The sequence below is a fragment of the Chironomus tepperi genome, unplaced genomic scaffold (genome assembly GCF_022539635.2).
Source record: "Chironomus tepperi strain 1889 unplaced genomic scaffold, CSIRO-AGI_Ctep_v1 contig_445, whole genome shotgun sequence".
Classification (NCBI taxonomy): domain Eukaryota; kingdom Metazoa; phylum Arthropoda; class Insecta; order Diptera; family Chironomidae; genus Chironomus; species Chironomus tepperi.
This window is the reverse complement of record NW_027226567.1, coordinates 1,129,915-1,150,722: the sequence shown is the minus strand read 5'-3', so window position 1 is coordinate 1,150,722 and position 20,808 is coordinate 1,129,915. Positions and strand designations below refer to the sequence as shown.

General features: G+C 32.7%; 2 protein-coding genes across 3 annotated transcripts in view; one reads left to right on the top strand and one right to left on the bottom strand.

Annotated features, from left to right (window-relative positions):
• LOC139098371 (uncharacterized) lies at positions 1 to 15,456 on the top strand. The gene is made up of 2 exons (XM_070650544.1): positions 1 to 255; positions 12,801 to 15,456. The coding sequence occupies exons 1-2, from the start codon at positions 180 to 182 to the stop codon at positions 13,730 to 13,732; spliced, it is 1,008 nt and encodes a 335-aa protein (XP_070506645.1). The 5' UTR covers positions 1 to 179; the 3' UTR covers positions 13,733 to 15,456.
• Positions 15,457 to 16,730: 1,274 nt separating this feature from the next.
• Positions 16,731 to 20,808, bottom strand: part of hang (hangover) — a 21,364-nt gene continuing 17,286 nt past the window's right edge. For both annotated transcript variants that reach the window (XM_070649999.1, XM_070650000.1), the window contains exon 5: positions 16,731 to 20,725. In XM_070649999.1, coding sequence (XP_070506100.1) covers positions 16,883 to 20,725 — 3,843 coding nt within the window. In that variant the 3' untranslated portion in view covers positions 16,731 to 16,882. The remainder of the gene's footprint in view (positions 20,726 to 20,808) is intronic.

Below are 20,808 nucleotides of genomic sequence, written 5' to 3'. Positions count from 1 at the left end.
CGCGTTTCGGTTGACTTTTTTTCGGAGCATTGTAAAGTTCTCAAAAGTTAAATAGTTTGCAGAAAAAAAAATGAATGAATAAGCAGTTCAGTTCATTCATACAGTCTCAGCATAAATAATAAAATAAGAAGCTTGCAATAAATAAAAAAATCAGAAAAAAATTAAAAAAGAATAAAAAAATGAAAAAAATTCTTTTAACTGCAGTGTCATTTGTAATTATCGCTGGAATCTGTGGATTACCACATGGCGAAAGTTGTAAGTTTACGCAGAATTTAAAATAAATTGTTAAAAAAATATCTTAAATCTTGGTCGTCGTCATCGTCGTCGTGAGAAAGAAAGAAAGTGAAAGGTTCAGTATGATCATTTATTTGATGAATTTTTAAGTAACAGCAAATTAAGGCAACAAGAGAAAGAGAAACAAAGCAAAAAAAAAAATAAAATTATTTAATTAAAAATGTCATGAAATTGTGAGGATGTTAGAATGAAAAGAGTTCAAGTCCAAAAAAAACACGGAAGGATTTACAAATTTCCTCATAAATGTGTGCTAATTTTCAATCAAGTATGCTGTGCGAAAATACATTTTATTATGCCATTAAACTGGTGTTAATGGATTCGCCAATCGTGATATATTGATGATAAAAGTGCTAAATACAATTTCTATTAAGACATTTAAATTGTGCGTTTAAAAAGTCAAATAATATCAATTGTTTAATTGTGAAAATTAAGAGGCTTAATACGTGCTTAATATTCAAATGGGATTTTTGGCTGAACGATCTGAAATCTCACGATGTACAAATTGAAATTACATCATCGTGAAAATGGTTAAGAGAGAGAAGAAATAAATGAATAAAAAATTCACTTCCGATATTGTGTCTCATCAAAAGTCTCACAGTTCAAGTCAGGGGATGATGAACTTTCTGGATTGTTGTTTTACAAAGAATTGTGATTTTTTAATATTCTTAATTTTTTGTTAAAGAAATTGAATTGTACTTATGTGAAATTAAACTGTTTGCAGACTATAAGGAAATGTTTGCCTTAAATTTCCCTTACATTAAAAACTTGAAATTTGTGAAATTTTGAAAAATGACAGATTTAATTACCTACTGTTTGTTGTACGAGATAATTGATATGATTACACTGAATTACATTTTGTAAACTTAAAGAAGATCTTTTATTAAACAAGAAACTGTTCGTAAAAATACTTAAAATTGCAAAAATGAATAATTTGGAATTTTGTAAACAAAGAATCAAAAATTTGAACTTTAACCTTTTTGAAAACATTTCTAACGATCAAAATTTTTCTCGAGATTAATTTCAAAAAATGAACAAATTTGACTTTATCAAAGAAATCATTCGCAAAACTTCTTTTTAAATTTCAAAAGAGTGTGCCATGAAATTTTTAAAACAAATTTCAAACTCACAATTCAATGAATTCTCAGTCAAAATCAACGATTAATGAAAAGTCACCATCCCTTGCATTACATAAACCTATTTCCAAAATTCCGACTAACAAAAATATTTCCATAAACTTTTTTATGTCAATAAATTCCAAAAAATTGATGTTAAGCTTTATTTAAAATTATTCAACCTACAAATTGAAAGGAAATTCTCGAAAATTAATCACAATTTCGGTCACATCTAATTGAATAAAATTAAACAAAGAAGTTTAATGTCCCATTTTGACGTAAAGCTGTCAAAACATTTTCATTATTCTCATTTATATTGAATTACTTCGTACTTAATAATAGTAATAAAGTATATATGAGAATAATAAAGTAACTTATTCCTTGGACTTGAAACTCTTGAACATTGTCAAGGAATTTATTACATTGTACCATACTCACAGAGAGTGTAAAGAGAGTCAGATTAAAGACTCACGATCCAAACGACAACAACAAATTATAGAAAAAAGTAGGAAAACGTTTCGACTAACTTTTAATCAGGCATAAATGAATGTGTGAATGGACAAATGGATTTTGTAAAGATGTTACGCTATATGACACCAATTGCCCGCTCATTGTGAATGAATGGATGAAAAAAAATGTAAAAAAGATATGACGTTACATAAACGGACATCACAGAGTTCGGAGTCAAGACAGACACAAGAAAATAAGAAGGAAAAAAAAGATAATTTTTGAATAAAATTAAAAATAATATTATGAGAGAAATGGCTGTGGATAATTTTGTGCATTATGACTTGAAAAAAAGAAGAATGAGACATGCTTCATGATTAATGTTTTGGTATTTTTGTGGATAAATTTAAATTTGAGATTATCTAAAAGTTTTGTTATTGTTGTTCAATTGCTTCTAAAAATGAAGATTTATTAGAGGAATAACTTTACTTGAGACCTTAATCTGCAAGCAGGATTTGAATCTTAAGGCAATTTCATGGATAAGTTTTGGGAATCAAAACACTCCTCAGTATTAAATTTCTTTTATTTTACAACAATCTGTGTCCATAAAATGCAATCTCTGTTTCAAGAAATTCATGATTATAGGAATCATTAGCTAAGTTTGAAGTCTACTCAAATTTTGTAAAGAGCCGACCAGACTTTTCCAAACAAAATGCGAGTCAGATCCGAGCTCTTCATTTTAACTCCAATTTATTTAGAAAACTTCATCAAATTGAAATGCACATTAAAGCTTAAATTTTTCCAAATCAAAGCACAAAGCTTCCTAGCCTGCGATTAAATGACCCTTGATAATGATAAATTACAGACAAAAAAAACTTACTGAACTTGAAAGATTAACCTCGCTGCATACACTTTTACTCACTTTTTTATTCATCAAATTATTGAACCAGAAAGAAATCAACAGGTTCCAAATGTTAAAGCATATGATTGAATTATTAGTTTCGCTAGGGGTTTATTTGATTATGATGTCAACAGTTTGTGGGGAAGAGAATTTTAAAGGAATGTGCCTTGGAGGTACAAGGTTTCATTCTAGAGCAACACAAATGACAGCCGATTAAGAGAGTCTAAATATGAAACCTCATTTCCGAACAACTCAACTCGTGAATGTATTTGATTGAACAGCATTAAAGCTTATCAGACAATAGGATGAAAATTTGCATGATTCTTCCAAGGAGAGGTCGTGCAAATCAGCTATCGTTGAGGAAGAGATCTTGTGTATTAATTAAAATGACCTCAGATATTATATAATTTCCACGACAAGCAGCTTGTCTAATAATCAACCATACCTCACAGTTTTATGCATTTGTTCCTCAAACCTCATTACTTAGTGCTCATCAAAATAAATTTCCCATTACAGCCCACCAAAAAAATAAAGACAATTCAAAAATGAATAAAAATGCAAATTGAAGCTCATTCAATAATAAATCAATTCAGCAATTTTGCCATAAGCATCATGTGCATTAAAGTGACACACACCTCAAATTTCAATGAATTGCTAATTAAAAATCGTGCAATAACATTAAAAAAGTATAAAAATTGTGATCAATCTGCCATAAAAACCGAAGCGATTATTGAAACATTATTTAAATTCTTTATGAATTCAATGTCATTTTATGGGAGAAGAAATGAATCTACAGATGTTTCTCATTCTACCTCTCATGTTCTACTAATAGTAAAATAGACATTAGCGAATAGGATATAATATAGTTAATGCATAGACTTATAATTTATTGTGACGTTTCAATTGATGACAAGAGAAGGATTAGTTTTTATTTAAATTATAATTGGAATTTTTACATTGCAGTTTGATGATTAGCATAAAATTTGTTCCGCTGTAAATGAATCTCTTTTCAATTTTCATGACTTATTTCTTGGTTTTGTACTGTTCGTGTTTATTTGGGTAGGGATTCCAATTTCTCATTGATTGCGTTGAGTCTCAGCTTGAGATAGCTTTTGAATTAGTGTTAAATTGTGATTTCCTGACTATTGGCTTTTTGATATCGAAAATCAATCAAATTTCAGTTTTGAGGATTAACGGTTTTGTAAAATTCAAATTTTTCCCATTTTTAACCAAAATTTTTCATTTTTTCATGACGAATTAAATTGTTGAATATTCAATCGAGGAAATGTCAAATTCCTAAATAGAATCAAAAATAAACAAAATTTCTAATTTAAGTTCAAATTTTTAATCGCATAAAATAACGTTTTCATAAATAACGGTTTTGTAAAATTCAAATTTTCGCATATTTTGAACAAGAATTTTTCAAACATTTTTCTAACGAACAAACAACCTTAAATTAGCATCCAGAAGCATTTCAAACTTTACTAATCCCTAATTTCCGTTCATTTCCATTTTCTAAGCCATAAAAAAGGTACAAAAAGCAAGCAGCATGAAAAAAAACCTTGCATAAATCGATCGTTCATCGTTCAAATGATGAATTGAGTCATAAAATATATAAATTTTTCATAACTTTAAAGTTATTACTATTGTAATAATTAAAAACATCGAGTATCGACATAAAATTTGCTTGTACTTACATGGAATTATGAATTCGGAAAGAGAGAAAAAAAAAAGTTTTTTAATTTTTATTTGGGTCGACGTCAAAATATTGAATGATAGCATGTACCTATGATTTATGGTGTGATTTTTATGTAACACAACATAATTTTGAAGCATAAACATTTATTCGTAATTAATAATAATATGATCAAGCCGTAAACTTCCATTTACCGTTTAACTTAATTAAATGATTTAAAAAGCTCAATATTCTATAAAATTTAATGTCACCGTGTAAAATTACGTTAAGTACTGATTCGGAGACAATAAAATGTAATGTTTATGCTTGAAAGCTGAGCTACTCCTTGATATGAAACCTAAGTAGTCTGTAGAAAATATACACATGACTGCTGTATTTATAACAAGTGCTGAATATACTTAAACTTGCTCAAAACACTCCTTGGTTTATTAAATTAGTTAAATTAGATTTCGTTGTTTGCTTAGTGGAGTGGAGTTGTTGTAAGTTAGGGTAAATTAGAGTTTATTACGGGAGAATCAGTTATGAATATTATTGAAGAATCTAAAATTGGATATTTGATGGTAATACTGGCAAACATACAGAAATGAGCACTTAAAGTTAGGCATTTAATGTGAAATTCCTGGATCTCATCGAAATTCTGCAAAACTGAGGGATTGCATTTTTATAACGAAGTAATTGGGAACTATAGTTGTTGCTTGGTTTCTCCGGAAGACCTCGGGTACGATGCACCACTGGTACGATGAAGTGGAACACCTGTTGTGCATCGAACAGGCAAAGTGGTGTAACTGCACCGTGCAAATGGAGTATAAATGATTTATGACTGATACAGCATAGTATTAGGATGGTTCAGTATTGATGCTCCAATGGTACGGTACAAGTGTACTTGATATAGTGCTATTGCACCACTATACCATTGGTACGGTACATGCATACATTCTAAATTGTCATACTATGTCTACCACTGCCCCGTACCAGTAGTTGATCATTAGTGTACCAAAACCGTACCATACCATGCAACCGTCGCCGAAATCGCCCCCAAAGCTCCTTGGTGCCTAACACTGCACCAAATAATGCCGAAAAAAATTAATTAATTTAATCTTGTCCACCTTGCTTGTTGTTAACCTTTTCATTAAAAAAACTCGCAGAATTGTCACGCATGGTTCGCAATAACTCCAACCAAAAGACACAAAAAAAAAATAAGCTTCAATGCCTTAAAATATCACCACGAAAAAAAAAGAGAAGCGACAATATTCAGTAAGTGAAGTATAAATTAATATACAAGATTAAAAGCATGCAAGCGTGAGACATATTTTATTACTATCATTATTTCATCGCTAAGAATATCAAAAATTTTCCGGAGCTTACGACAATCAAGTACAATGGACTTGACACAGTATTTTAAAAATTATTATGAAGTTCAATTACATCCACGACACGGTATTTTGGATGAATATATACATCCGATGATGCTAATAAATTTTCGTGACCCATTCAATGTCGCAGAACATCCGTGCTTGTAGCATACACGGAGGGAGCTTGTAGGCGTAAATCAATTTAACCTTTAAAAATACAATATTTTAATCAATAATGAAGATTTCAATTTCAAGTCACGATTTGAACTTGCTATGTAAATGGAGGGTTTCGTTTACAAAAAGGCGCATCATCAAGTCATTTACGTTAGTCTATGACATTAAATGCCAATTATTTTGAAATATAAACGAGACATAATTGTTCAATAAAAGGAATTCTAATTTTTGTTGTCTATTATTGACAGAGAATTTAATTAAAAGAAGAAACGGAAAATTAAAAATAATTTCGTAAGTAGGTACAATGGCATGACGTTGTGCATTATTAGGAATGTGTTCTTGAGTCAAGACAAAATAAAGGGAAAGCTTTCGTGTCTTTATGAATTAAGGTTTAATAGCTGAAACTCAATGAAATGTAAATGTCAATTTGAAACATTCTAGGAGTGCTGGATGGATATGAATATTCGATTGATTTGATCTGGAATTAGAGAAATTTTTGATTTATGTAGAATTGCTGATTAGACTTAATTTCACGTTCTGTGATAGGTTTTTGAGTAGAGTAATAGAATATTCTTGAACATTGTTGAGGATTGTGGTTCTTAGGCTGTTCTACAAATCGCTAGAGTTACTCCAAGAGTTTTCAGATGAAGATTCGGTCAAGAACCACAGACCTGCATTTCTTGCATTTTTGATGCTTAAGCTTGCAGTTCTGGACGAACTCCAAACACCATTATTCAATGTCCATCAAGCCAATAATGCTTAAGAACAACTGAATCTAACAGTCACGATTGCTTAGGAAACTCATGAAAATTATTGGAAATGGAGATGGATTCTCCTTCTATTGCGGAATTTTATTGACCTCTGAAAAATTACATACAATCGTGTGTCACGATAAATCAATTTCGTGGATGAAAAAATGCGATCATTTGAATTTTTCTGAAAATTATTGGTACAAGGCTATGCATAGCTATGGTTAACCCGAGTGACACAAATGAAGAAGAGTTTGACATGGAGATTATAAGGGCTTGACACAAAATGGGAGTTGCCTCTGTCTGGATGTCATGTGACAGTTGTCTTACTAAGGATACCAAATGAAATATGGCTTCAGATGGATGTGCTATGGCAGCCATTTCGATGCCGCGTGAGGTTAGCATCCATTTGAGGCGGACCCTTCTACATTTGTGTTGCTCGGGATTGGAAGTATGTAAAAATGTTGAGAATATTGTTTGAAGTACAAATTATTGAGAAATCAATATTGATGATCTACGGGTTTGATGGCATTTTAAACCGAAATTCATGCTTTAATTTCACATTGAACTATAAACTACATGCATTGATTGCTTAAAATTAGTAAATTTCTGGATGTAAATTAGATTCACAACATGCTGGTACTAACAGAAACATTTGTTTAATTTGTTTAGACAGTCAGTCGTTACAATGCTCATCTCCTGACATTTTCCATTCAAATATCAGAAAACTTCGCAATAGGTCGTTCACTTAATGCTACTTATAGCTTCATTATGTTGTACAATACCGTATAATATTTGGATCTAATGCTTCTTTGGATATGTCATGACTTTAAGACTCTTTTAGGAGAGTCAATTGTTTGGAATAATGAAATAGAATTCAGAGTTGCCTGGTCTTTATGATTCCGGACTCCAAAAGTCCAATAGGTCGATTTACTGTAGTTGGAACCACAGAATAGGAGAGTCCAGAGTCGACTCTGGTCGTATCATCCATTTGCATGGCAATATATAGAAGCATCACATAAGTTAAGGGTGCATTCTTGATATTTAACTTCATTCTTATGAAGGTCAGCTATAGCCATCAAGAAATCAACAGATAAAATCCAAAACAAGCAATTTTCTACATTTGTCCAAAACATTTCTTCTTAACAGAACTGCTTGCCTGTCAAAAACTTAACCTAGGCTACTAAAAATCTCAGTAACTGTCAGCGAACAAATCTCAGCAACATTTCAATGCCTTTTCGTGATTAAGATAAATTCTCTGAACCATTTCATTAAATTTATTCAATAAAAAGCTTTTTATTTTTCCATTTCAATGCTGAGAAAATCAAGGCTTTAAGTTCAAATTCATCAGCAGCAGCTTCTTTTTGTTCAATTTATTAAAAAAGTTTCTTTTCAAAAAAAAACTAACAAAAAAGTGCTATGAACCAAGGTAAAATAACTAAATAAATTCGAGTAACTTGAAACAATTCAGTTTAATAAACCTTAAGCAACATAAATTTCAACATCCAAGCCACTAAAAACTGCTCAACTTGAACTTAAAGTCAACATTTTATAAGAAAACAGAACAGACAGAACAGAAAATTTAATAAAAACAGGCATAAATTCAATAAAAAGTGAATTTATTTATTACGGCATGTTCTTTGGATGTTCATCAGGTCACAATGACTTTAAAGAGCAAATCAGACGATGCCAAAATGTCATGAAAGGAAAGAAGAAACTGAGTCTGATAATTCGCAACAAAATATCGCAGCTTTCTCTTTTATATTTCAGTTCCAATATTGATGAATATTAAATGAGGAATATTATGAACATTTCTTGTTTATTGTTGACGCAATGACTTTACTGGCTGATTACTTGTTTTCTGGTTATTCATATTCATTTCAATAAACACGCGACTTGCCATTACTTGACGATTATGTCAACAGCATTTGATTTTTTTATTTGAACATTAAAAAAGAAATAAGCAGCACTAATCGTTTGAGAGTAGAATCACATTTTATATTTGTTGACGATCGTCAAAGCAGCTCCATTTACGGATGCAGGAAAGAAAATAAATTTTTTTTCTTCTCTCTTCTCGTACGCGTGTGTACAGTTCGTTATTGCATAAGATAATTTACCGGCAATTTACTGAATAAAACCTGACAGTATGATAAATGTTGGAAACGATATGCTACCAGATGAATTATTGAGTGAATCTCTTTCTTGCCATATACTGAGCAGCATCAAATTATTGGGTCAATTTAATATATGGAGCATGATCAAGTTTCTGCTTTTTTTTTGTATCGGTAGCGATTACATTTTTATATTTATTTTTATTTTCATTGCTGTACAAGTTTAATGGACTTTTATTGGTGCTAAAATTGTTGATAACATCTGATATGTTAATACAGACTTAACTTGAATTCATTTCAATTAAGAGGGTCGAATAAGAACAGTCTTAATTTGAGAAGGTAGAATTGAGACGATTTCTGCCAAAATATTGCAAAAACAAGTAATCCTAAATAGCACAAGTCGGTCTGAAATCCGGATTGACCCACCAGGGCAGTGAGACTCTAGCATGGTGCTGGACAATCGACGATCGCAGTGCCGATTTTGCAATAAGCAAACCCTTGATTATATAATCTATTATGGGGCTGGATATGAATTGAATTTTGTATCAAGTGGGAATCACGCCGGCCAGGTGGGGTGTATAGTGTTCGACTGACCGATTTGTACTATTCTTAAGCTATTCTGGAATTCCCTTGCTTAAATCAGAGCTAAATGAGCGTGCCAATGAGTTTACTCGATCAATATAATGATGAATCCTCAATTTCGTTAACATTCTTGTTTGTTCAGATTAACGGTCAAGTCTCTAGGGTCTCGAATTTTCAAACGTATCTGATTAAAGCATCATAATAATAAGATGCGCTTAATTATTACGACATAGATCAGCATATGTAAATCATATAATCCCCATTAAGCGGGTTCAAATCAAAATAAATCCTATTTTTGTTGACATAACTAAGTTTGGATAACTCAAAGACTTAAAACTGCCCTAGCAGTCGTTACAGACATATGTTCCCTATTATTCCGATGAGCACCTCCGATCACAAATCCGATATTAATTACATGGCGCTCTCAAAATACACAAAAAAAGTTAACACAATCAATTACTCAAGTCTGTAATTTGAACTAATTTTTTCTTTCCATTTCATTGTGAAATGACCGAAATATTTTTTTATTATTGCAATTTTATGCTCACTGTTCCACATCATCTCGTTCTCAATCGGCTTGTATTATTACATTTTTATTAGTGTAACTATATTTGCCCAATATAGGTGATTTATAGCTTTCAAGCACTATAATTTTCCAATTCACCGCTTTCTCACTATTTCTTTTCATCTCAATTTGGCAATTCTTTTTGCGTTTACTTCTTAGCCCCAAATAATTTACAGCACTAAAATGTATTTTTAATAATGTAATAATAATGTGGCAATTCTGACAATTTATCAGCATGTATAATGATTTCATTGAAGAGGCATTTCAACGATCATATTGAAATAAATTATTCACCCATAGAGTCCATTTTGCAAGCAAGTCATAAAGAAATTAGCATGAGATTAAAATTAAGAGCAAAGACAACTGTCGATTTTGGCAGTAGTAAAAAAATGAGTTTGCAGAAATTAAAATTCCTGCTAATTTTTTTACAACATTATATGAGACTTACTTGTTATTATCGCTCTCATAAATTAACGTCATAATCCTTTGTTTCGCTGATTTACCTACTGAGATAAATTATTTAAAGAGATTTAATTTTAAGATATCCACCGTGAAAATTGGTTTAATGTTTGAATTAATTTCTGTTGAAATTTTATGCTATGACTGCTGTGTTTATCATTGGGATTTTTTGCTTTTCTATGAGAATCTTGATGTGTGACGAATTTAAGATGCTTGGGAAATTGTTAATTAAGTTTAAAATCAATTGATTTTGTGATAATTTACTTAGTTGGACTGATGATTAATCAACGGTTATGTAGAATTTGAATTATATAAGAAATGATGCAGTTGATTTTTCTCTATTCTTAGTTGATGTTCCCCTTTTTCATAGTTGATGTTCCTCTTTTCATAGTGAAGACCCTTTTTGGAAATTTTTAGTATTTTTTGAGTCTTCGAAGTGTAAACATCTTTATTTGTGCTGTTTGACATTGTAAATAAGTATTAATTAGTTAAATACACTAAACAGAACATTATGATCATGATTGTTGCAAGATTTCTTGATTTTTAGTCAAAGTTAACTAAGATTTTCAAAGTTTTGATTGAAAATTATTCAAAATGTTCAAAATTTATCAGATTATGAAGATTGATTCCAAATTCTCGGAAAATTGTAAGTTAAATCACATTAATCCTCACTTCAGCAAAATCTACACCAAGAAAATAACCACCAACATTTGAAAAACATTCAAAATTTTATGGCAATAGACATCCCAACATAAACAACAAAGTCTGCTTCCACAATTTTCGTATGACCCACTCGTCGATCATATGAAAATGGAAAGGAAGTAAATTCGGCATCAAATTAATGATGTAAACAAGTTGATGAAAATAAAAGAAAGGAAAAATCACTGAGTAGTCAGTCATTTAAAAAGTTATATTATAGTTTTGTTTTTTTGGTATAATTTATGGTCATTTACGTCAATATCGAGCATATAAACATAATATATATTTAAATTAACGCATAAAGAACATTCAACCTATCCTGACTCGAATTTATAGCGATAAATCTTATTTATTTTTGGAAAAAAAAGGCAGCAAAATTAAATCATATTTTCATTCCAGACAAATTACGGCACTTATGCAATTTGCTGTCGCACACTCGACACTATCACATAAATTACCATCAACCTATATATTTAGCTTGTATTACTTTATGGAAAAATTCGATCTTAAAATGAATGGATAAAAATATTTGACAAGGAATCGAAAAAAATATCGAGTTTCATGTGCATTGAACTTTCCACTGTGTATGATATAAAATACATCAAATGATCAGCTTTACAGGACTGATATAAGACTCTTGTTGTGATCTCATATGCCATTAACATTCACAGAGTTGGGAAAGTTGAAATTGCCTGAGGGAAATGTTGGACTTTTTGCGTTTTTATAGCTGTTAATGATTATGACTGGATGTTGCCATTGGCTAACAGTATATGAAATTGTTGAGATGAGTTATGGAAATCATAGTAATCAAGGGAATACAACTGTTGAGGGCAAATTCAGAAGAGGCGTTCCTCTTGATTCAATTTGATGCTCTTTTCGAGTCAGCAAATGATAGGATGTCTTGAGCTTGAGTCGAAATGTTATGTAAATGATAATTCTTTCTGGGTCAATAGTAGATGGGCAGTTATGACAAGATGAGTTGAAGAAAATTGAACTATTTAAGTCTCTTAAGCATATGTAGAGCCATCTAGTCGCACTTAAGAAGCGAAAGCAGCTAATTATAATGCAAATGTCATTCATGTAAGAGAGTCCATCGACATTCTTAAGTGCTAAAGCTGCCAACTCTGTCCAATAACTCAAAAATGTATTTACACTGTAATAAAATGGGGAAATGACGGAACTCTTAGTGCTGTTCATTAAATTTTTTTTAATGTAAAATTATCACAGAGAACTTGTTCAAGGAGAAGCGAGAGTTAACTCAGTTTACATAATCTCCTATACGCACCGATCCTTCCTGTTGCAAAAATGATAAATTCACACTTTATGTAAAAATATAATCGATGCATGTAAAGACACGACGCATAGATTAGATAACATAAATAAAAATGTAAAGCTTATAATGCAAATAAGCATTAGCTGCTATTAACAAGCTTTTAGTGGCACTTATAAAATCAATTTACATCAACTGTATCTCATTTACGCATGATTTAATGAAAACTTTGTGCTGCTTCATGCATCAAAATAAAAATTATTATTTAATTGTTTGATGAATTTTGGTGCTTGTTACGTGCCAAAAATATGTATTTCTTACTAAGCACGTGCTTAATAGTAATTTAATAAGTCTAGCATCTAATTTAATTCCAAACGTTTATTTTCCAGCTACACATGATGAAGACGACAGTGATATGTACATGGAACCTGATGAATTGCCAGCACCAAAATTTAGCATAGTTAAGTCAGAATCACGTGTTGTACGTCAATATTCACAGATGCCAGAGCGAACGCCTAGTGGATTTCTGCCTATAAATCGACCAAATTATGCATCAGTATCAAGAGTTGAACATTTTGAGCCGGAAGTTATTCATCGATCTCAACCACAAAATCCAGTGACTGCTGAACAAAACTTCTTTCCATCATTCTTCCGAAATCCACCAGTAAATGCACATTCACGACCATACAAGCAGGCTCCATCAAGTGCAGCAGCATCAATTGCTGGACGTTACAGTGCATCAACACGTGCAAATCAATTTGATGAGTCAATTCTTGGATCTGGAGATTTTGCTGTTGTACGTGGTGGAACATTCTATCCAGACGGTGAGCGGCCATATAGACCTAAAGAAAGAGAAGACTTCTTTGGTGGATACTTCAATAATGGACATGGTAGACCACAACAACAAAAGCAGCCATACTATCCTGAAGATCCATTTGAAAATTTCAAAGACTTTGCTGACATTAATGCAGGAAGTGATCCTGCTTTCTCACATTTTATTGTCATTTATGCAAATAAGAATGCCACAAAGCCACATCCATCACATCCGAGTCCGAAAAATATTTTCGAACAATTGCAGCTACTAGATCAAGAAAAGGAACAAGAGAAAGAGAATAACAAAGAGCAGAAAATTGATCAACAAATTGAAACGGAAGTAGAGGATGTAAAATACAAAGAGGCATACAATAAGAAGCTAATGAAACTGAGTAAATACAAGACAAAGCTTGCAAAGACAAAAATTGTCAAAAAGTACAAGAAAAAATTGGGACCAAAAGCTGATTCATCGCCAGATTATACAGATCCACTACTCGCGACGAGCTAGAGGATATCCTAAATGTAAATTAAAGTATGATTTGAACATTCTCAAATTTTTTATTGCTAAATTTTTCCAAATTAAGTTTTTTTTGTGCGATCTATAAAGTTACCAGAATTGACGACATTTTAAGGTAAATTTTTTGTGTAAGCATATTGTACAAATCGATTATATACTTCTTCATTAATGTAATTTGGAAGTAACAAATTACTTAAGGGAATCAAATGACAGTGTTTAATTGTTCATTATTTTTAAAATTTAAGACAAATGACTTTCTTTATGATTTTTCTCTAAAAATGTTAGGTAAGGTCCGGGTGACATGTTATTACAAAATGGAATTTTATTTAGGTTAGGGATGCTGATGTGGATCAGTGTTGTCCAAACTGCGTGCCGTCGTTATTTTTTGGAAATGCCATAAACCGTATTCCGTGTGCGGTTTCGATCGTGACTTAATACTAAGATGTGACTCAGTGCAAGAAAGTTTGGACAACACTGATGTGGATATTCACTTGCATTTTGGACATGATCCTTGTCACATCCTGGAAGACATACAGTTTAGAAATGACTGAAAATCCACCCTCACGTTAGCGTGACTCTGACCCTCAGCTAGATTGATGAAATTCGACACCACCCCAGAGTCAAATCAATCTGATGCCGGATCTTCAGTTATTTCCATGATTTTCGGGATATCCATAATGTTCTCACTAAGATGAATAACAATCCAATTTGTAATGATATGCTGCTCGGGCAATCAACTTTGAAATTTGATTGAAAAATGCGATTCCGTACTTAAATATAAGTTATTGAGATTATCAGTTCCAAAAAGCTTTAGGAATTGGATCAATTAAGAAAAATATACCAGAATCTTCACAAAGGACTTCTATTTAACTTCAGAATATTCTCAATATTATCAAAAAATCTATTCAAAGTTGACATACCTAACCATTATAAACCAGTGGTGGGCAACCTTTGTAACGCGGCACACCAGAATGCTTCCAAAAATATCTGAAAATGCCATAAACCGTATACAGTATGCAGTTTCGGTCTAGGATTACCACCAAGTTGTGCCGCAAAAATAAAAGGTTGCCCACCACTGATATAAACAAACCAACGACAATATTTACCATAAACTTTACTTACTGGATGTGACACTGATTAATTATGAAACTTTTGGCTATAAGAGGATATAATTATTGGTTACCAAGAGACCCTTACAAGAAACTCAAATCATTTTCCCACCTTTAAATTAAAGATTCTATGGATGAATTACAATAGCAACTGTATGTATCCACTAGAAGCAATTCCTACGATATCTATTGTTAAATTAAGTGCTACTTGAAAAATTTAATTATATGAGATTCATAAATTACTGAAACCTTAGATGGCATCTGATGACTCAAACTTCCCAAAACTGTACTTTTAAGTAATAAGACAATGGAAATGATTAATGAACAATACCTACCTATTAAGTTTATAATTAATCAGTGTTGCATCCTTGAAAAAACTTTATTTTACGCCCTTACTATTTGTGACTATGAATGAGTTTTATAGAATCGTTTCCTCCTGGACTTCCACTATCATATTCTTAATGCTTCATTATTTTTTATACGAGAGACTTTTTTTATATAAAAAAATGAAAATAATGTAATCTGCAAAGCTCTAATTAATTTTGTGATGAGCTTAGTGTGACCATTTTATTTTTTAAGATGCGAGGCCTAGTTTATAAGTTGAAAAAATGTTTCATTTAATTTTAAATAATAAAAAGACATTCCTTTTCCAAAAAATTAATTGATTTTTAAGATTTCAGTAACCTTTGAATCAGAGTTCGAAGTCGACTCTAGTTTTTTTTATGGAATTCTCGAATATTACTCGGATTTTACATGAAAAAATCGACTCGACTCCATATAATACTCGAGTCGACTTCGAGTTCCGCTTGACTGGCAACGTCTAGAGCTCTGCAGAGTTCAAAGTCGATTCGAGTTAAACATCGAATCTAGTCGACTTGAGTTGACTTTTTCATCCAAAATCCAATATGACGACGAGTTCTGCTTTGAAGTAGCACAATCTAGAGTTCAGCAGAGCTCGAAATCGACTCGAGTTTAACATAGAGTCTAGTCGACTTCAGTTGACTTTTTCATATAAAATCCTAGTCGACGTAAAGCTCCGTTTTGAACTAGCTCCTGGAAGAGCTTAGAAGTGGACTCAAGTCGACTCGACTCCATACCAATTCCGAATCAACTTCGAACTCTTGAGTTCAGGTAGCCAACATGATTCTAAGGTAAGTAATTCAATTTTAATTTTAAAATTAGAAAGTTTATTGAAATGTGACTCATAGAATACCTGTAGCTATTCAAATCATTAAGATCCAGAGCTGGGCTAGGACGCTTCGTGGCTAATGATTGTTTAATGAGCACCAGATTACTGCACCCATTAAATCTAAAGTTTGTAGTGGGATCTGAATCACTCCTTTGATGACTTTACTTACTTACTTGCTGGAACCTTCTACAACTTGGAACCTAGGTTATTACAGAAGGCTTTTCCACCTGACTATTGCTGGCCACATCATAAAGCTTGTACAAATTCTCTGTTTTGACATCTTATTGACATTCCCACCCCCTTTGATGATCTTTTGTCAGCATATTGTCTCTAACCTACAAAGGGATGCTGTGAGCCACGATTCTACTCCATACAATTCGAAAATAGGACAGATGAAAAGTTTCTCCTGCCGAGTCTCGAACCCATGACCGCTTGGTTGATATAACAATAATTAGATACCGAAGTACGAAACCATTACGCCACCAAGCCTCTTCAACTCACAATTTCAACTCATACCTAATCTTCATAGCATCAATTGCTTACTCAGACTAGCAATTCCACTTAGTCATTTCATATTACCTGTTTAGTCTATAAAGTGTAAATCATAAACGATAAGATACGACTATTTTTAACCTGAAAACAGCTGTAAACATTAAAAGTGGTAATTAAGATAAATGCATAGACAAGGAAGTTATAATTAAGTATTAATCTTAGAATTAATTTTTTTTTATTATTTGACAAGTCTTAATTAACATTTTTCTTAATTGATACATTTCTAATGAAATAATTTTTTTAAAAAAAATTTCACACTGGAATACTCTACTTTTTTCAATTTTTAACTATTTATGCATGGCACAAGTTCTCGTGATCTGTAAGTTGCTTTGTATCTTTGAAATAAAGTTGACAATCGGAACACTTGTAAGGTGTATTACGATTTTGATGTGACACCATACATTCTACGGATTTGTATTGATCAATATATGCTGAATTACAGACACGACATCTGTGAAGTTGTACTTGTATGCGTCCAATTGGTGGTTGTGATTGTTGCTGTAGTGCATTTGGTTGATTTGAGAGTGATGATGATGAGCCTGATGAATCTGAATTTTCATCGTTCTCATCATTCTCGTCAACTTCCTCACCTTCATCATTCTCATCATTTTCGCCATTTTCATCATATCCATCCTCATCGTCTTCATCCTCATCCTCATCGTCCTCATTTGGATTGTCGAAATCGACCTCTGCCTCCTCAAACTCTACATCATTTAATTCACGCTCTACATCTTCATCAATGTCTAATTTATTACTGTTCTCCTCATGATTTTCAATTGATTTTGTTGGTGTCGTTGTGGATAGTCCACCGGATCCATTAAGAAAATGCTCTGCAACGTGAGATCTTAATTCCTGTGACGATAAAAATTTCACACTACATAATTCACAGCTGAATGACTGCGGCATTTTCAAGTCATCTTCATCTTCCTCATTATCTGTTTGTTCATCATCTTCATCCTCAGGCTCACTACCACTACTTAAATCATCTTGCTGTACTTTTTGTCCATTGCTTACTTTATTATCCAATCTTATTTGATGTTCAGCTAATACTTCGGCGTCCATTTGTTTGTCATTTAAATGACTTAGCATATGCTGCATAAGACGTTCACGTCTTGTAAATGGTTTCAAACAAATCTCACAGTTCCATTCGTAGCCAGCCTGTTGACCAGCTATTGTCTTTCTATTTTTAGCATCATTAATTTTGTGGTCAACCCATTCAGCTAATGTAGAGAACGTAACATCACATTTTGTACATTCGCCAACTCGGTCGACTTTAACATAATTTTCATTTGTATTTGCATTTGTGGATTCACGCGTTTTATGTACTTCAATTATGTGACGACGTAAATTATTATGTGAAGCAAATTTAGCATTACAATGAGGACATGTAGGAACTATAGCATTGTTTGTCAATGGGGCAGGAGATGTTGATGATGAATTGGATGGTGTTGCTGTACGTCTTACTTTACTTGGTGGAACTTGATCGGGATGCCACATTTGTGATGGATCTTTAACTTTACGTCCATCAGGTGAGCGGAAGTGCCATCCACGATGTACTTGTAGAGCATTAGCATTTGAGAAGCATTTTGGACACATATCACATGCAAATTGACCATCAGGTGTCTCTGACGGTGCTGGACGTTTTCTTTTCTTTGGTATTAATGAATTTTGATCCGGTGTTTGTGGTGCCTTCATTTGACTACTTTCTGTTGACGAATCTAGTAACCAATGACCCTCAGTGAATAATGATGACTCATTTACGTTTCCATCATTTTCGTTCTCTTTTTGTGAATCATTTGGTAATGTCGGAATACTTCCAGGATGGGCTTGTTGCATATGTATTATCAATTCATTACGATCAAAGAAAATCTTTTCACATGAATCACATGGCGATGGAACTGGATGACGTGGATGTTTTTTATGACGATGCACCCACAATGATTTCTTTGATTTGTAGACAATATTACACTCCTTACATGGATATCCACCATTTTCATCTTGACCGCTTGTACTTTCTTGATGACTATTCATGTGAATTGTAAGTTTCTTGCTGGAATTGAATGATCGTTGACAAAAACGACATTGGAACCAATATTCAGCTTCTTCTTCGTGTGCTGTTGTATCATTGTCATCACCTTGAAGATCTTTCATGTCATCATTAGTGTCTGAATAATCTTGTTGTACGAAATCATCCGGATCTAAAATATCAGGATCATCCATAGCATGAACTGTCTTTTGGTGATCAATCAACTCATTTTTTGAATGATAGACGATATGACAGAATGGACATTCATAAACAGTTCGCTTTTTAGCGATACTTCCACTCTCATTTGCCATCATAATTGCTTTTTGTTCTTCTTCTTGTTTCAGTTTTCTCTGTTGTTGTGTATATGGATCTAAAAGATCAGGAGGCAATACATTCTCATAATCAGCCTCACGAATTTCATGACAACGCCACAAATGAACTTTGAGACCTTTATCATTAGCAAAATCAGCTGGACATAGAGTACATTTAACCAGTTCACCACCAACATTATGAACTTTAATCATATGCTTTTGAAGTCCAGTTTTTGTCGCAATACGTTTTGCACATAATCGACATTTGTATGATTTTGTCGCATCCGATGATTGGTCCAATTTTGTGGCTGTTGTTTCATCATCCGACTCATTCCCATTAGCCATTAGATGTGGTTTGTTTGAATTTTGATGAGTCATTTCCAAATGCTTTTCAAATGCGTCACGTTGCTCAATTTCGGACTCGTGATGCTCACAAAACATACACCAGAACTTTCCACCATGTACTTCTTCTTGATGATCAAGCCATTTGTCTCGTTCACCAAACTCAATTCCACAATCTGGAGCTTTGCATGTATATGCAGGAATCTTTTGTAAGCTGCTATTAGCAATTTGATGTTGCATCAATTGTCGCGGTGAGACATCAACTTTATTATGAACTTTCACTAAATGCTCACGTAAATAAGTTTGTTTGCTGAATTTCTCATTTGGACATTCGGGACATTGATATGTTTGAGGAACTTGATCTGGGTGCTTTGCTTCCATGTGACGTAACACATTATAATAATTATTATATTGCTTGAAACAAACTGGACATTTTTGAATACTTTTATTTGCAGGTGAAATGTTAGTTGACTGTGATTGATCCTCTGGTGGTTCCTCAAACAATATAGTTTCTTCAGCATTTTCTTGTGCCTTGGAATTCAAGTGTGTCTGATATACGTGATCAAGATAAACAGATTGTGATGGAAACTGTTCACCACAGGTGTTACATACAATATACACAATACAATCAAGATTGTTAAAGTGACGACGACGTACAGCAGAATCTGTAAATGCTTCATTACAGTTTATACAACTGGCATTTGGTGTTTCACGATTCTTTGTTACTTCTAAATGCACACTATAAACATGCTCACGAAAGTCAGATTTCAAACGGAATGTATCATCACAAATGGCGCATGCATAGACTCGATTATTGAGTACATCTTTTGCTGGTATTCTTAAGTTTGTGTCTGTTGGAATGAGGTTCTTTGGAATGGAATCGTCCGCCATAACTAAGCGATAAAGATTCGGACATGAACCGCCAGGTCGTTTAAGATGACCTATAAATTGTCCTTTACTATCAAATTGTTTAAGACATTTGAAGCATACATTGCGTGGGAGTCCGTGATATTTCTTTCTCATGTGACCCATGAAAAATTTGTAACTTGGAAACTTTTTAATGCAACATTTACAAGTCATGTCTTGTGCTTGTTCGAGGAAATTTAAATTGTTTAATATGAATGTGAGCTTTGTTGGCGTAAGTAGATGACGATATAATTCTGGCTTGGTATAGTCTATTTCAATAGTTGAGTATGGCTTTTTCTTTACAGCTGAAGTCGACGACACTATTGATGTGCTTAATTGTGATGTGTTCAGAGATGTATTTGCTGATTGTAATTGTGGTGCAATTGGCGTTGCTCTTATTTTATGTATGTTCTTCTCATGACGACGAGCATTGGCACGATTTGAGAATTGCATATTGCATACTGTACAATTGGCTGGTATTTGGGCATGCGATTTTCCACCATTACTTGATATTTCACTTTTGTCATCATTTGTTGAATCGTCCGAGTTCTAAAAAGCAAGCAGGAAAGAGAAATAGTCATTATATAAAGCTGTAAAAAACTTCAAAGTAGAAAAAAATGCTTTTGAAAATA